Genomic DNA, 14780 nt, shown 5'->3' on the forward strand with positions numbered 1-14780 from the left:
TTATTCACTTTACATTCTGCTCTATGCATGCTGACACCTAATTACTCTCTCCCACAATCCTCCCCCAATCCTCCTGGCACAGTCTTCTCTGAGTGTATGAGGGCCAACTGTCTCAGTACCTCCCTTATTTGAGCAAAGCCTTCCCTGTGGGCATTGGTGAGGATGCTGGTTTTGAATGCCTTGGACTTGGCTTTCTTCATGCTCCAATTTGCTGGCTTTGGAAAGTTCGTACAGAACTGTCTGTGAACTTGGTACTTCATCCAGATGGTACACAAATAGCACTGATTTTGTTAATAATCTTGAGAGTGTATTTCTATCAAAGTATTCCTACAAATATCCTAACAATGACAAAGGTAATGGGAGGCTACACATCTATTCCATTAGTTTTCAGTTCTTCCCAGAGCAGCAGAGTAGAAGCCCAATAAGCTGGGTGAGTTAACTGAGGTCATGCAGGGATCCTAATAGCACAGTCCTACTTTCTTAGAGTAACTCCTAGGGACTTACCATATCCATACACCCGTAGCTCCATATGTACTGGACCCAGGGAAGTGCTCAACATTCATTGCTTTTGTCGCTCAGTTTGCCACAAATGTTAGAAATCTGAAAAGTTCAGGAAACTTGAAGGTGTGAATAAGTCCCAGTGACTGGAGTAAGCTCAAACAGTCTGTGACAACAAAGAACTGACTGAACAGCCAAGAGACAAGATGCTCAACAGGACCATAGTTGTATCCCAGTAAGAAAATTTGAGTAATAAGGCTTCAGGTGAAAAGATAAATTACGAGGTCTAGGCCAAAAAGTTTTATCCTTTGCCCTGAGGGTTGCAGCCATTCTTTCAGCCTTTCCTGGCCCTCTCACAGGATAAGAGTTCTCAACTGGAAGGCACATAATATAGATATACAGACTACTCTTTGGGTACAAACTGATAGGCAATTTCAAGGCTTAAAGTCATTCTCTCTTTCTCGCTCACTGTCTCTCTGTCTCTCTCTCTGTGTCTCTCTCTGTCTCTCTGTCTCTCTGTCTCTCTTGCTCTCTCTCCCCCTCAAACACACACACACACACACACACACACACACACACACAGCTTGACGCTGCACACACTCTGCATTCTTTTGTGCACTCTGCTTTTTTTTATTGCAGTTTTCTTTTCTCAGACTCCCATTCTCACGCACACTCTTCATACACAGCTCATACATATCTCACACACACCACATGCACTCTCCTGTCACTCACACACACAGTCTTCCTACACACCTCACATTCTTTCTTCACTCATTTTCACATTCTCTCCTCGTGCTCTCTCCCTGGCTCTCACATTTGTTCTCAGACTGGCTCTCTCATTAGCTCTCTCATTAGCTCCCTCATTTACTCTTCACATTCTCTCTCCACTCACTCTTCACATGCTCTTCTCATGCTCTCACATTTGCAATCACATTTGTTCTTACATTCGCTCTGTCACTTACTCTCTCATTCACTCCCTCATGCTCTCTCTCATTTACTCTTCACATGTTCTGTAGCCTTTTTCTTGCCCCAGTCCTTTATTAATAATCCAGAAGCAGGTAGAAAAAAGACATTTTATAATCATTGCAAAATCAAATGCAAAGAATGACTACATCTCACCAAGAACTAAGAATTACAACTGTTCTCCAAAGTTTCAGGCTTCCCCTATACCCAGACCTGTGGCCAATATAATAATAATAATTGTAAACTTACCATTATTTAAACTTTAACTTTTTACTTTTATACTTCAGAGACCAAAGCTCCGAGGTCAGCTACCTGCACTTTCCTGTGAAGCTCTAATGATAAATGACATAGGCAAAACTGCCAGGCAGTGGCCAGAAAGAATCAAGGTAACTCTTAGCACAGTAATTCCACAGCTTTCTGTTCCTTGCACACAATGACTCTCATAAGAGTTCCAGTAGCTTGACTTAGTTTACTAGTATATTATTTTATATATTCTATACTTCCATATCCAGTAACCAGTCTGAAATATTATGGAAAATTTATATCCTAACTTAAATAACTTTTTCCTTTCTTAGGGTCCCAATGTTGTCTCTAATTCATTTTCTCTTATTTTCTTCAAGCTATCTTTGCAAGTCAAACCTTAATCTGGAACTACAATTGTGCAGTTATTACATTTTTTCCAAGATGAGAACACACAGTATGCAACTGGGCCTCTAGGGCTGTGCTGTGCTGTGCCCCTATGCATCAATTTCCAATTGTCTAAGAATCATAACATCAAGGAACATCTAATTTCACAGAATTCACCAGAGCAGAAGGAGAAAGAAGTAGGAAAGTCAGATATAATACTATAATTGTGCACACCAAGGCCAACTGATAGGCAGTCACACACAAATGAAATCTATACAGCCCTTGTCCAGTGATAAGGTTAGGGAAATGGAAACAACCAGTTTTTACAAAGAGCTACTGCGGACTATTGAGATGTCTCCATCCAGGACTACTGAAGGCAGCCTCTTATTTCAGATGGTGGGTCTCGTGGAGGGATGTGTGTCCTGATACTCAGGGTTCCCAAAGCCACCCTACTTTACAAGAACCTGCTGCAGGCTTCTGACATGTCTCCATCCCGGCCTACTACTGGCAGTCCCTGTCATTGTATGTTGTCCTCAGCATTAGCCAAAGCAATCAGAAAACAAGAGGAGGTCAAAGGGATACAGATTGGAAAGGAAGAAGAAAATTATCACTATTGAGGACGATAGGACAGTATAATTGAGACACCCAAAAAGTTACACCAGAGAACTCCTAAGACTGATAAACAACTTCGGCAATGTGGCTGGGTATAAAATTAACTCAAACAAATCAGTAGCCTTCCTCTACACAAAAGATAAACAAGTTGAGAAAGAAATTAGGGAAATGACACCTTTCATAATAGTCCCAAATAACATAAAAATACCTCAGTGTGACTTTTATCAAACAAGTGAAAGATCTGTGTGAAAAGAACTTCATGTGTCTGAAGAAAGAAATTGAAGAAGATCTCAGAAAATGAAAAGATCTCCCATGCTCGTGGGTTGGCAGGATTAAGAGAGTAAAAATGGCCATTTTTCCAAAAGTGACCTAGAGATTCAATGCAATCCCCATCAAAATTCCAATACACTTCTTCATAGGGTTAGACAAAACAATTTGCAAATTCATTTGGAATAAAAAGTAACCCAAAATAGCTAAAACTATCCTCAACAATAAAAGGACTTCCCTGGGAATCACCATCCCTGAACTCAAGCAGTTTACAGAGCATGAGTGATAAAAACTGTATGGTATTGGTACAGAGACAGACAGATAGACCAGTGGAATAGAACTGCAGACCCAGAAATGAAACCACACAAATATGATCACTTGATTTTTTGACAAAGGAGAAAAAACCATCAGGTGGAAAAAGGATAGCATTTTCAGCAAATGGTGCTGGTTCCACTGGAGGTCAGCATATGGAAGAGTCCAAATCATCCCCTGCTTATTGCCCTGGACAAAGCTTAAGTCCAGGTGGATCAAGGACCTCTACATCAAACCAGATAACACTCAAACTAATAGAAGCAAAAGTGGGGAAGCATCTTGAACACAAGGACACTGTAAAAAATTTCCTGAACAAAACACGAATGGCTTATGCTCTAAGATCAAGAGTAGACAAATGGGACCTCATAAAGGTACAAAGCTTCTGTAAGGCAAAGGACACTGTGGTTAGGACAAAATACCAATCAACAGATTAGGAAAAGAACTTTACTAATCCTACAACTGATAGATGGCTAATATCCAAAATATACAAACAACACATGAAGTTGGACTGTAGGAAGACTAATAATCCTATTAAAAGTTGAGGTTCAGAGCTGAACAAGAATTCACAGCTGAGGAATAGGGAATCGGTGAGAAGCACCAAAAGAAATGTTCAACATCTTTAGTCATAAAGGAAATGCAAATCAAAACAACCCTGAGATTCCACCTCACACCAGTCTGAATGCCTAAGATAAAACACTCAGGCGATAGAAGATGCTTGCGCGGATGTGAGAAGGGGAACACTCCTCCATTTTTGGTGAGATTGCAGACTGGTACAACCATTCTGGATATCAGTCTGGAGGTTCCTCAGAAAATTAGACATTGCAATAGCTGAGGACCCAACTATACCTCTCTTACACATTTACCCAAAAGATGCTCCAACATACAACAGGGCACACGCTCCACCATGTTCATAGCAGCCTTATTTATACTAGTCAGAAAATGAAAAGATCCCAGATGCCCTTCAACAGTGGAATGGAAACAGAAAGTGTGGTACATCTACACAATGGAGTACTACAGAGATATCAAAAACAATGACTTCATGAAATTCATAGGCAAAGAGAATGAACTAAGACATATCATCCTGAGTGAGCTAACCCAATCACAGAAACACACACATGGTATGCATTCATTGATCAGTGGATATTAGCCCAAATGCTGGAATTCCCCAAGATTCACAGACCAAATGAAATTCAGGAAGGATGACCAAAATGCTGATGCTTCACTCCTTCCTTTAAAGGAGAAGAAGAATCACTATTGAAGGGATAGGGAGGCAAAATTTAGAACAGAGCCTAGAGGAATGGCCATCCAGAGTCTACCCCACGAGTGGCCTATACATATACAGCCTTCAAACTAGATGAGGTCGATGAAGCTAAGAGGTGCAGGCTGATAGGAACTGGATATAGATGTCTCCTGTGATTCACAGCCAGATCATGTCAAATACAGTGGTGAATGCTAGCATCAAACCATTGAACTGAGAACTGGACCTCAGGTGGAGGAATTACACAAAGATTGAAAGAGCTGAAGGGACTTGCAACCCCATAAGCACAGCCATGCCTGCCAAGCAGAATTCCCAGTGACTAAACCACTACCCAATCACTATACAGGGACTGTGCCATGGCTCCATCTGCATGTGTATCAGAGGATGGTCTTCTTGGGCACAAATGGAATGGGCAGCCCTTGGTCCTGCCTAGGCTGGGAAAGTGGCTGGATGGTGACAGGAATACCTTATAGCAGAGGGGGAGGGCGATGGTATTCAGACTTATTTCTGGAAAACAAGGAAGGAATAACATTTGAATTCGAAATGAAAAATATCCAATTAAAATTCAACAACAACAAAATGGTGTTTAGAGCTTCAAATAAAAAAAGCCACAATCAGGAAACAGAGAATTGTATGCTTCTGGTTTTTTTCAAATATGCTCAGGGCCCTGGTCAGTTCTGGGCCCAGGCTGGACAAAGCAGGTTCCTGCCACTGACTGCTCCTCTATTCCTGTTTCCAGAGGCATCATGCAGATTAATATTGAGCCAGAGATGTGGGCAGAGCTGGGTAGAAGTGGCTTTCTGTCCTGTGGTCTCAGGATTATCTGCATTTCTGGGTGTTCAGCATTCTCTGCCATGGGATTTCGGTGCAGGATTCCCGATTGCTTTAATCTCCCTCATACCATGTTTATATGTCCTGGGACATATTACAGAAAAATTAATGTTTATCCTATTAATTTGTTCAACACTCTCATCCACAGAGTATAACTTAGAGGTAACTATATATTTGACACCAGGCATACACAGTAGGTAATATATGCATGATGAACTTGAAGTTCACAGAGTTGGGAACACAGTGAACAGTGACTGTGTAACTGCCTTTGAATCTCAGTCTGACTGGGAAGGAATTTTGATGCCCAGTCCCGATGAGAATGCAGAGATCCATCCCTCCCTGGTAGCTGTGGGACTTCAGAGGTTGATACCAGTGATCAATAAAGAAGGTTCGTAAGAGTGAAGAGTTTGAAATTACTCCTTTATTCACCAGAATACATCCAATTTACTTGATAGTAACCAGATGCAGGTAGTCAATATATACAGTCTATATCCTTATCAAAATAGAAAAGCAAATGAACAAAATAACAAGACATAAATAACAAATCTTCAAATGAATAGAAGGAAAACCAAAAAACCAATATAATCAAAACTCAACCAAACTTTAAATAGAGGAATTGCTCTAAGCATTCTTTTGCTGCTCCTTTTGCAGAATAGACTTATAGCCTGTGGCTTGCCTTGGAGACATAGTAGACAAGCAGTTATTGGTGGTAATGATCTTTTCAAGAGGAGTGGAAGTAGGTCTCTTTTGTTGGAGTAGGGGTATTAAGGAAGAAGCCATCCAATATTGAGTATAAATGATATTACAGACTTTGTCTCAAAGTCTTTCCAATGTTGTGAACTGATCTCCATGAAACTCTTCTGGATACCCATCAGGACAAGTACAAATTTATACGTGCACAGTCTTTCTGGATGACCAGCAGCTTTTGACTGATGTGCATCAGCACTTCTCTGGGTCCCTCCAAAAATTTACACTTGCTGGAGAGAGGCGAGGTGAAAATACAACATATTCAATCCAAAGAAATCAAACTAAAGGAGGAAAATGCAGTCCACAATTGCTATGGACATTACAGATGAGACGCAATAGTGGTGTATTTGCTGTGCACACTTAGTTCTCCTCCTGTAGCACTTCTCACCAAGGGAGATCTTGTCCTGGTATGTGTCATATTCTAGTTTCTGCTGGAGAATTTCAGACCTAGCAGAGAGAGGGAAAAAGATTTAGTGAGTGGTTGTCAATTCAGCTCTCCCTCTTACATCTGGTCTATTTAGTTGGACAATCCAGCATGACCTGTCATCTGAGTCAGTCCCTGCATCCCCAAGTGACATAGAGTACCTGGGCTTGGATTTATATCTCACCTTTTGAAACTGCTAGAATTTGAACTTTGGACAATGCACTGTACTGGAATTAAGAGAAAAATGAGCATATTTTCCCACTGGTACAGGAATATGATATTGACTAATAACCTTGTAGCTATGTCTGAATCTGAGTTCAAGAGAGGTATGAGCAACCTAGAATACCATGTAGATGCCTTCTGGAGAACATGCCCAGAATTGAGGTGAAAGTTCTGATTATGTTAGCACTGAAGGAACTGTAGGTTCAATTTGTAACCACTGTACCTGCAAATGCACAGGGAAGCCATCTCACATCCAATCCATGGGAAGTGCACAGATCCTGTAATCACTGAGAATGTGCTCCATGCAAATCTTCCCAGCGTACACATGGACATTAAAGGTGATTGTGATGTAGAAACAGAACAGCACCCCTGTAAGTCTATGGCTAGTGCAAGGCAGTTTGTGAGAGGACAGAAGAGAAAATGTCCTCAGATCTTTCCGGAGAGATCACAGTAAAAAAGGAGTAGAAAATACCAAGAAATCCAGAGGATCATATATATTGTTTCATGGGCAAAATTCACATGAACTGTACCAGAACAATACTCTGAGTAGCTCTTTAGCTGCCTGAGGTTGAAGCCATGTGGGTGGTCATTCACCCAAAAAGGGTATTTATATAGGGAAAGGATATTCAAATGGCTTCTTCCAGCCTGTGTTCCTACCTGAACATTAATGCTTAATGTAAAGATTCCCCAGGATACTCTGGAGGCATAAAAACAAATGTTGAGTGGGTTATGTACGTAGTGGCCAGAACCTTTAGACAGCTCAGTCAGTGATGTGCTGTCCTCCCATAAACCGACATAGACTCAGGGTTCTTTCCCTATTACCAATCTTGCTTAGCAAGTTCCCAAGGCTGTGTAGAGTAGTCTTGTTTCCCAGCAAAGGATCATACATTGGTGAAGGACTAGACTCTTGTTCTTGTTCACTATTTCAGACTTTCCCCAAAGTGTGCAGCTACGTCTCATCGGAGCAGTCTTCACCATAACCTGAGTGACTTCAGGCCCAAAGCTAGAATCATAGGAAATCTCCATAACCAGGATCCAAATCAACAAATTTTCTCCCCGTAATGTGATTGTGCCACAGATATTTTGAGTGAGTAAGGAAAAGCTTGCATGGATTATCTCACACTGAATCAGAATGCATGGAAGGGCTCCAACCTACGGTACACTTTTACTCCTTGGCTGATGGACATCTGGATAGATTCTCCTTCAAGGCTGCTCTGGGACCACTACAACACTGATGCTCCCTAGTTGCAATTGTAACACCTACTCCTTGTTGTGGAATCACTGGGTTAACTAAAACGTCTGTTCCACTTTCTGAACACGGCTTCTCATAGGGCTACCTGTTCTTATATTCCCAGACCCATCTGAATTTCGTCATTTCTCCTAACCCCATTGAGGCTGAAATTACCTGAGAGAAAATGATGTTGATTAACAGCACTTGCAGAATGGTACACAGATAACATAGGGGAGTGCTTTGGATTATCTGTGCACCTAAAGGGGCTCCTGAAACTGGCCTGTTCTTGCACCACAGCATAGCTACCTGACTTTTGCTTGATGACAATGCAACTCCAAGCAAATCAAATTCTCAATGAGTAAAATCCAAGCCAACTCCCAGGGGAAGCTGTAGTTGCCAAGGTAGCTGGAAAGAAATGGTAGCAGGCAATGTGGAAAGCAACCTTGGAGAAGACACAGTGAGTGACACAACCTTCCAGTGGGCTTTCACAATTCACAAAGAACAGAGAAGCAACATAAACTCATGGATTTTCTAGAGAAACCTTGCCCTTACCTCCCAGTACTACATTCCTTTGATGTGCTCCAAAGGATTTCAAAGCAGATGAGTAGTTTTGCCCACAATCACTTGAAAATCTAACTTTAAAGGTGTTTTTGTGTCCTCATTTTTGGGGGTTGCATTTCTAAAGGACTTTATTGTCCTGCTTCTACACCATAACAAAAAGAGACCTGCAAGCTCCAGGCCTGTACCATTTGTTACCCCTGTGAAACAGGACTCACTTGAACATATTTCCACTCCTTCCCCACACTTCACAAGATAATTCTGTTATGAATTTTTTGAAAACTGAATAAGTTAATAAATTAAGTGTCCGTTTGCTCTACACAGCTAGATGGAGATGCCAAATGACTGGGCAGCTGTATTTCATGTTTCATGGATGTAAAGTGAACTCTTAGAGAACGTTTCTCATGAAACTTGGAAATAGAGGGAAACACAGGTTCACTACTGCAAACACACACACACACACACACACACACACACAAACACACATACACCCTCACACACCCTCCTATATATAAAGTCCCATACCGAAAAGACTTGAAAAATCACCCAGCATTAGAAAAACACAGCATGAACATCAACATGCTCAGCCACTGCTGATAAACACACACACACACACACACACACACACACACACACACACACACACAGACATACAGAGATACACACTCGCAAGCACAAATGAAAACATTGCTGTTACGCAGCACATTTCCTGTTGAGTGAGGAATTAGTGGGAACAATGCTGTGTACAAGTCTCTTTGACTCAAGCAAGCTGTGCTGCCCTGGCCTGTACTCATTTCCACTTCAGGAAACCTTTCTATGCAGATACTTGCTGGTCCTACAAGTAAGTGACATGTTCTGCACAGATAGCCTAAACAACACATCAAATTCCCAAGAGAGAGATTCTAGGAAAAGACTCCATCAAGTGCTATGCTGACTCATCATAGGCCCCACTAAAACTAACCTGTTTCCTTCATAGAAGACCTTGGAAGCATCAGAGAAGACAGTGTCTCATGGTCATTTACCAGGAACTTTTCATCACATTAGATTTCATGTGATATTAAAACAACCTCAATGTCAGTCAGAAGGAGGCTAAAGGAATAACATACAGTGACTTTTCTGAAATGCAGCACTGTGTACAATATTGAGAGGGAATCTATCCTGAAAGAATGCAGTGACCATGATATAGTCATCAGAGCAATGTCAGAAGAGGGATGCACTCTAAGATTCCATGCAAGATCATGGTGAAGCCCATAAGACAAACCAGAGTCTTCCCGGGGGATACCTCAGTTCAGGTAAAGTGAAGAAATCTAATCCTTATTTTTAAAATAAGTGAATGGTTTAAGAATGTGTTGAGAAAATAAGAGAGGGGGCTCCACCTGGAACTGGACCGGTGATGCAAAGACTCCTACTTCCAGCACAAAACAGGAAGCTTCAGGTTTGTTGAGAGACCTAGGCTTAAAGGACTAAGTTGGATAATGACTGGACAAAATTGCTTGTCATTAACTGGCCTCCCCGCATGCTCCCTAAGATGCAGGTCAGCACAGCAATGTACCTTTCTTGGTGAGAATTGGGGGTACATACGGATAACTTTGTTCTTGAAGTCTCAAGTCTCTCATGCCAACCCTCAGCCTTTGAGAAACCTTTTCCACATCCTTGCTCTTCTAACCAGCTTCAGGTTGTAAGGCCCAGTTATGAACTCTCCAGGAGCACTCAAATAAGACAGGACTGACATGCTGCTCCTCAGGCTCTGTGGTTACCCAAGATCTATGAAGCATGAACTCACCATCTTCATATAGAGGGGGAGGGGGGTGGAACAACAAAAGCCACCACAAATGACAATGAGAACCATTTCTTTGCCATTTCCACCAGGCTCTCCTCCTTGAAAACTACATACTTCCTGGAGTCTCACACAATCCCTGAAAAGAAAATGAGCTCCAGGCTTTTTCTTCATCCCTCAAAGCCCTGTTCTAGTCTAAAGAGGGACTCCCACATAGCACCCTCCACACATAATGGCATGTAGTGCTGTGCTGTGTGATCAACCTATCTCCCTTAATAAACTGCAGATTCTCAAAGAGCAAGAGCATTTGCTTTCCAAACATGCAGTTTCCTGAAAAGGCGCTGTCTCCACAGAAAGCCTTGTAAACCATCACATGAATGAACACTTGGATGAGACCTAGGTCAGGACATGGATCAGTCAATAGACAGTTACATTGGTTTGTCTATGTTTATGGTAAGACATGAGGACACCCTGACCCTGAGGCCTAACCCTACCTGCTGTTGCTTGGCTCTGGGGTCACAGATGTTCATTCCGGCCTCTTCGCAGAACCTCTTTATCTCCTCAGAGGATGCTGGCAGTTCAGTCTGCTCCACCAGCTGTTCTCTCTTCTCATTCAGCAAAATCTGTATATTGTTCTCCAATTGAGTTTGTTCACGCAGGAGCTGTGAGTGCCTGATGCTGAACCACAAACATAAATGGTAAATCCCAGGCAGCTTCTATTTGCCTGTCACTCTTGCAAGTACAATTATCCCTTCAAGGGTCCTCATCCCCAGAAATCCCCAGACTAGAAGAACATTATACATGTTAGCACCAATTAGAGGAGGTCAAATCCAGAGGACACATTCCACATGAATCAAAGTATTTCTGAAAATCCTGACACTAAGACAGTTTATATAAATCAAGGTAGAAGAAATGGTCCATAAGGGAGCTCATATGTCCATAGTATGCTGAAATCATCTACAAGTAGAGGTCAAATGCCCTCTGAGGGAGGATAGAAGACCCAATAGCTCTACAATCTATCCATGTGTTTCTCATGGATCATAGACATCCTGTCAGAGTCCTAGAGATTCAGAGTTGATTGATATTCCCATCATGGTGCAAACCTTTTCTATCTAGAGGATCCTTAATGGGGAAAATAACAATTGGAGGGTCTTCTACACCCTTCACATGTAGGAAAACTGAGTCCAAGAGCTACAAATCTAAGACCCTTGCCACAAGGCATGCTTCTTGTTAAGAGTCAGACACTACAGAACCAGAGCCCTGACTTTGGTTCAAAGTCACACAGGACAGAAGTATTCCCTGCCTAGTGCTGTGTTCTCATCTCTGTCAGCGACTCACCGGTAAGAACTGTTCACTTGTATGAGCTCCTTGTACCTCTCCATGGCATCACTTATTGAGTTGGTCATCATTTGCATAGCCATCATTCTCATCTCATGTTCGGATTGAAGTACTGGCAATTCGACATCCAGCCTGGGTTAGGTCATGGCCAAAGGAACAAATAACGTTTTGAACTCATGATTTCAGAATTAGGTGAAGTGTAAATAAAAAATATATAATAAAAAAGTTCAAATTCAAGGAATGGTGGAAGGGAAGAAAGTGGCAACCTCAAAAACCAGACCAAAACCCAACAGTGAGACTCAATCCACAGAAAATATTTCCATGTAAATAAGCAAACATTTGTTTTGAAATAAGGACTCCTTGGAATCCTGGGAGATATGGTTCTGCAAAAACTCACTATATAGGAGTGGGCAAGGCTGAGACCGGCCTATTTGGGAATAACAACGGTCAAGACCACAGTGACCATTTCTAGGTCACAATAAACAATCCCTGGATAGTTAAAAACATAAAAAACTAAAGATCAAAGCAGGTGACACAAATTAGGTGAAATCAGACTGTTCTCTCGATTACTTAAACTCAGTATGCAACACATACTTGCTCCTTCAAAGTATTTGTACTGGTTAAGTTTATTATCCTGGGCACAGGACAACAGAGCCACGGGACCAATTGGAGGGACCTGACCTTCAAGAGCTGGCCAGGTGAGCATGATGGAATTGACTAGTTCAGGAAGAAGATTCCTCCAGTCTGTGCCACAGCTTTGGGCCCAAGAGAAAGCTGTGATGACATTTCTCTTGTTTTGAAAGCAGGTATACTCAATCCTTGGTTTCTATCGTTACATGAATTCCCAGAGGGCATAACTAAGTTTGACAGGGAAGAGGATTTATAGCACCTCCTCCCCTCAGGAGAGTCCAGTGTGCCACCAAGGTATACAGAAGGAGCAAAGTGCTCTGCTGAATATGTGGGCCTCCACATACTCATCACTATCATGACCTGCAAACTGTTGATCAAAAAATCCTCAGACCCCATCGAAGGTCCCAGACGTCCTGATCCTGAGTAAAACACCACATATACTTCCACATACATACATACCAACCCATATCCAAAAACATGTAGAATGCCAACTACATGCATGGAGGTGCCATAGAATCAGTGTATAATGAACAAATTCAGAGGAAAGAGTGATGACATGCAGGCATTTCATTCACACACACAGTTGCAGCAAGTGTGAGCAGGTCCTTCCAGCTGCTGACAGAACCAATGCCTCTCCAACCACCTCAGGCTCAACTACAAAACAGGTTGACCCTAAACACACAGCACCTAGCTTACCTCACAAGCCAATGCATGCCAAGGCTCTTTAAAATCCAGGATGAGAGGTGAAACTTCTCGTGCTATGAGGAAATCTGGGGTTAGCAGAGAGAGAGCACAAGTGAGTGAACAGGTTACTGGGCATAATGACTACCTGTGGTCCCAATCATCATAGATATAAAGGTCCAGGATTTGATAAAGTTCATCCCTCTCGAATTGACACTTCTGGATTTCAAATTTGAGTTCCTCCAGTTCCTTTAGACACTCCTCTTGCTTACTGATGACATTTTGGGATGATGCCTTCCTACCAAAACCTGTAGATAGATAAACCCAAGTGAATTTGCATATTTGATGGCCCATGGGAGGAAAAGACCATTCTGAATCCCAAAAGGCACTTGAGGAAGAGGAAATGATAGAGACTGGGTGAATCCCTGAAAGAGCAAAAAAGCTATTTTCAAGCTGGACTTTAAGCTATGTCCCTCTTCCCAACCTCTAATGCCATACACATGCCACACTCACTATTACAGGAACCTTCACCCTGAACAGTATAACCTGACTGATACATAAACATCTGGGACATTGTTATCTCATATCAGATGTGGTGCAGTTAATCCTGGAGTTCATAACACTTAGCACCATCAAGCTCTAATCATGTGTGTTCCAGACCAAAGTGTGTGAGAACTCAATTCATGACGAGGGGTGCATCCTTCCTTGTTCTCACCATCAGAGACTTGTGTAACCTACAGTAATCTAGAGGATGAAGTGCTTCAACTCCCAACCATGGATGGTCACATTGTTAATCTCACAGTGCCTCCTCCTGCCATTCATTGACACTCACAGTTAAAAAGATTCCAGAAAAGAAACTGAAGGATTACCACTTTCTGGCTTTCTCTCAAATTAAGGATGAGGAACTCCTGACTCTTGGTTTGCCTTTGAGAAATTCCAAGGCTCCTGCTTGTAAGGCCTAGTCTTAGAAGGCACATGTCAAAAGTACCTCCTTGAGGATGTTCCCCAACTCTGCCCAGGACTCACCAATCCTTCCCCAGAATGATTTCCTCCTTCCTGTTCCATTAGAGAGGGGGTCAGCTTCCCTCTGACCTGGTGTGTTCTCTCCTTGATCTCCCCTTTTCTTCCAAAATAGCCTGAGCAGCTGGCGAAACATGTCTGTTTGTGAACCCAAAGGGAACTGAAGGAATATCCCAAAGGCAGTTGGTGTCACCACAACACTGGTGACATCACAGAAGATTCTAGGGATCTCTTAGATACAATAGAGTGTCCAGTGAAGTGCTTACTGATGATGTCACTGGAAAGTTCTATGGCATACCTACTAACCAGCTTTCCCCACACTGATGAATTTCTGTGGGGACCCTTTCCTCCAGTCGCTCATGTGTCACTGGGAATACCATTGGGCAACCTCTATTTCAAAGCTAGATATTTCTTTCTGCATAATTGGAAGTCAACAATGCTTTTGCTGGGGAGAGTTGCTTACAACCCTGAATTGGAGAACAGATTTTTCTTAGCACCCAAATCTCTAGGGACCAAGGAGGAGGGAGATTTTTCTTAAAAGTAAATCTACTACTCGAGACAATGCATGTGAAACATGTTTCGATTCCTAAGGTTTTCCCTTTTTCTGGAGGCCAATATATTTCTTCTATACCTCTGAGTGTATAAAACCTGGAAATATTTGCTTACTCTGCAGTCCTTGACAGCTGACATTGTTTCCATTTACATATCCATGTATTTCACAAAATCAATGGTCTATAATCCTATTTTTTTGCAATACAAACTCCTTTTTCTTGGAAACATAGGG

At 42.0% G+C, this 14780-nt stretch overlaps 1 protein-coding gene across 2 annotated transcripts; it reads right to left on the bottom strand.

Moving 5' to 3' along the window:
• Nucleotides 1-5771: 5771 nt before the first annotated feature.
• LOC134480472 (uncharacterized) lies at nucleotides 5772-14198 on the bottom strand. 2 transcript variants are annotated; one of them, XM_087568502.1, is made up of 5 exons: nucleotides 14003-14198; nucleotides 12992-13284; nucleotides 11666-11797; nucleotides 10822-11005; nucleotides 5772-6562 (listed from the first exon to the last, which is right to left on the bottom strand). In XM_087568502.1, the coding sequence occupies exons 2-5, from the start codon at nucleotides 13006-13008 to the stop codon at nucleotides 6557-6559; spliced, it is 339 nt and encodes a 112-aa protein (XP_087424628.1). In that variant the 5' UTR covers nucleotides 13009-13284; nucleotides 14003-14198; the 3' UTR covers nucleotides 5772-6556. The 2 variants fall into 2 exon arrangements, with proteins under 2 accessions (XP_087424628.1, XP_087424627.1); XM_087568501.1 differs by having other exon boundaries at nucleotides 13125-13284; nucleotides 14003-14148.
• Between the last annotated feature and the right edge of the window lie 582 nt (nucleotides 14199-14780).

This window comes from Rattus norvegicus, chromosome 9 (assembly GCF_021556685.1).
Source record: "Rattus norvegicus strain SHRSP/BbbUtx chromosome 9, alternate assembly SHRSP_T2T, whole genome shotgun sequence".
Classification (NCBI taxonomy): Eukaryota; Metazoa; Chordata; class Mammalia; order Rodentia; family Muridae; genus Rattus; species Rattus norvegicus.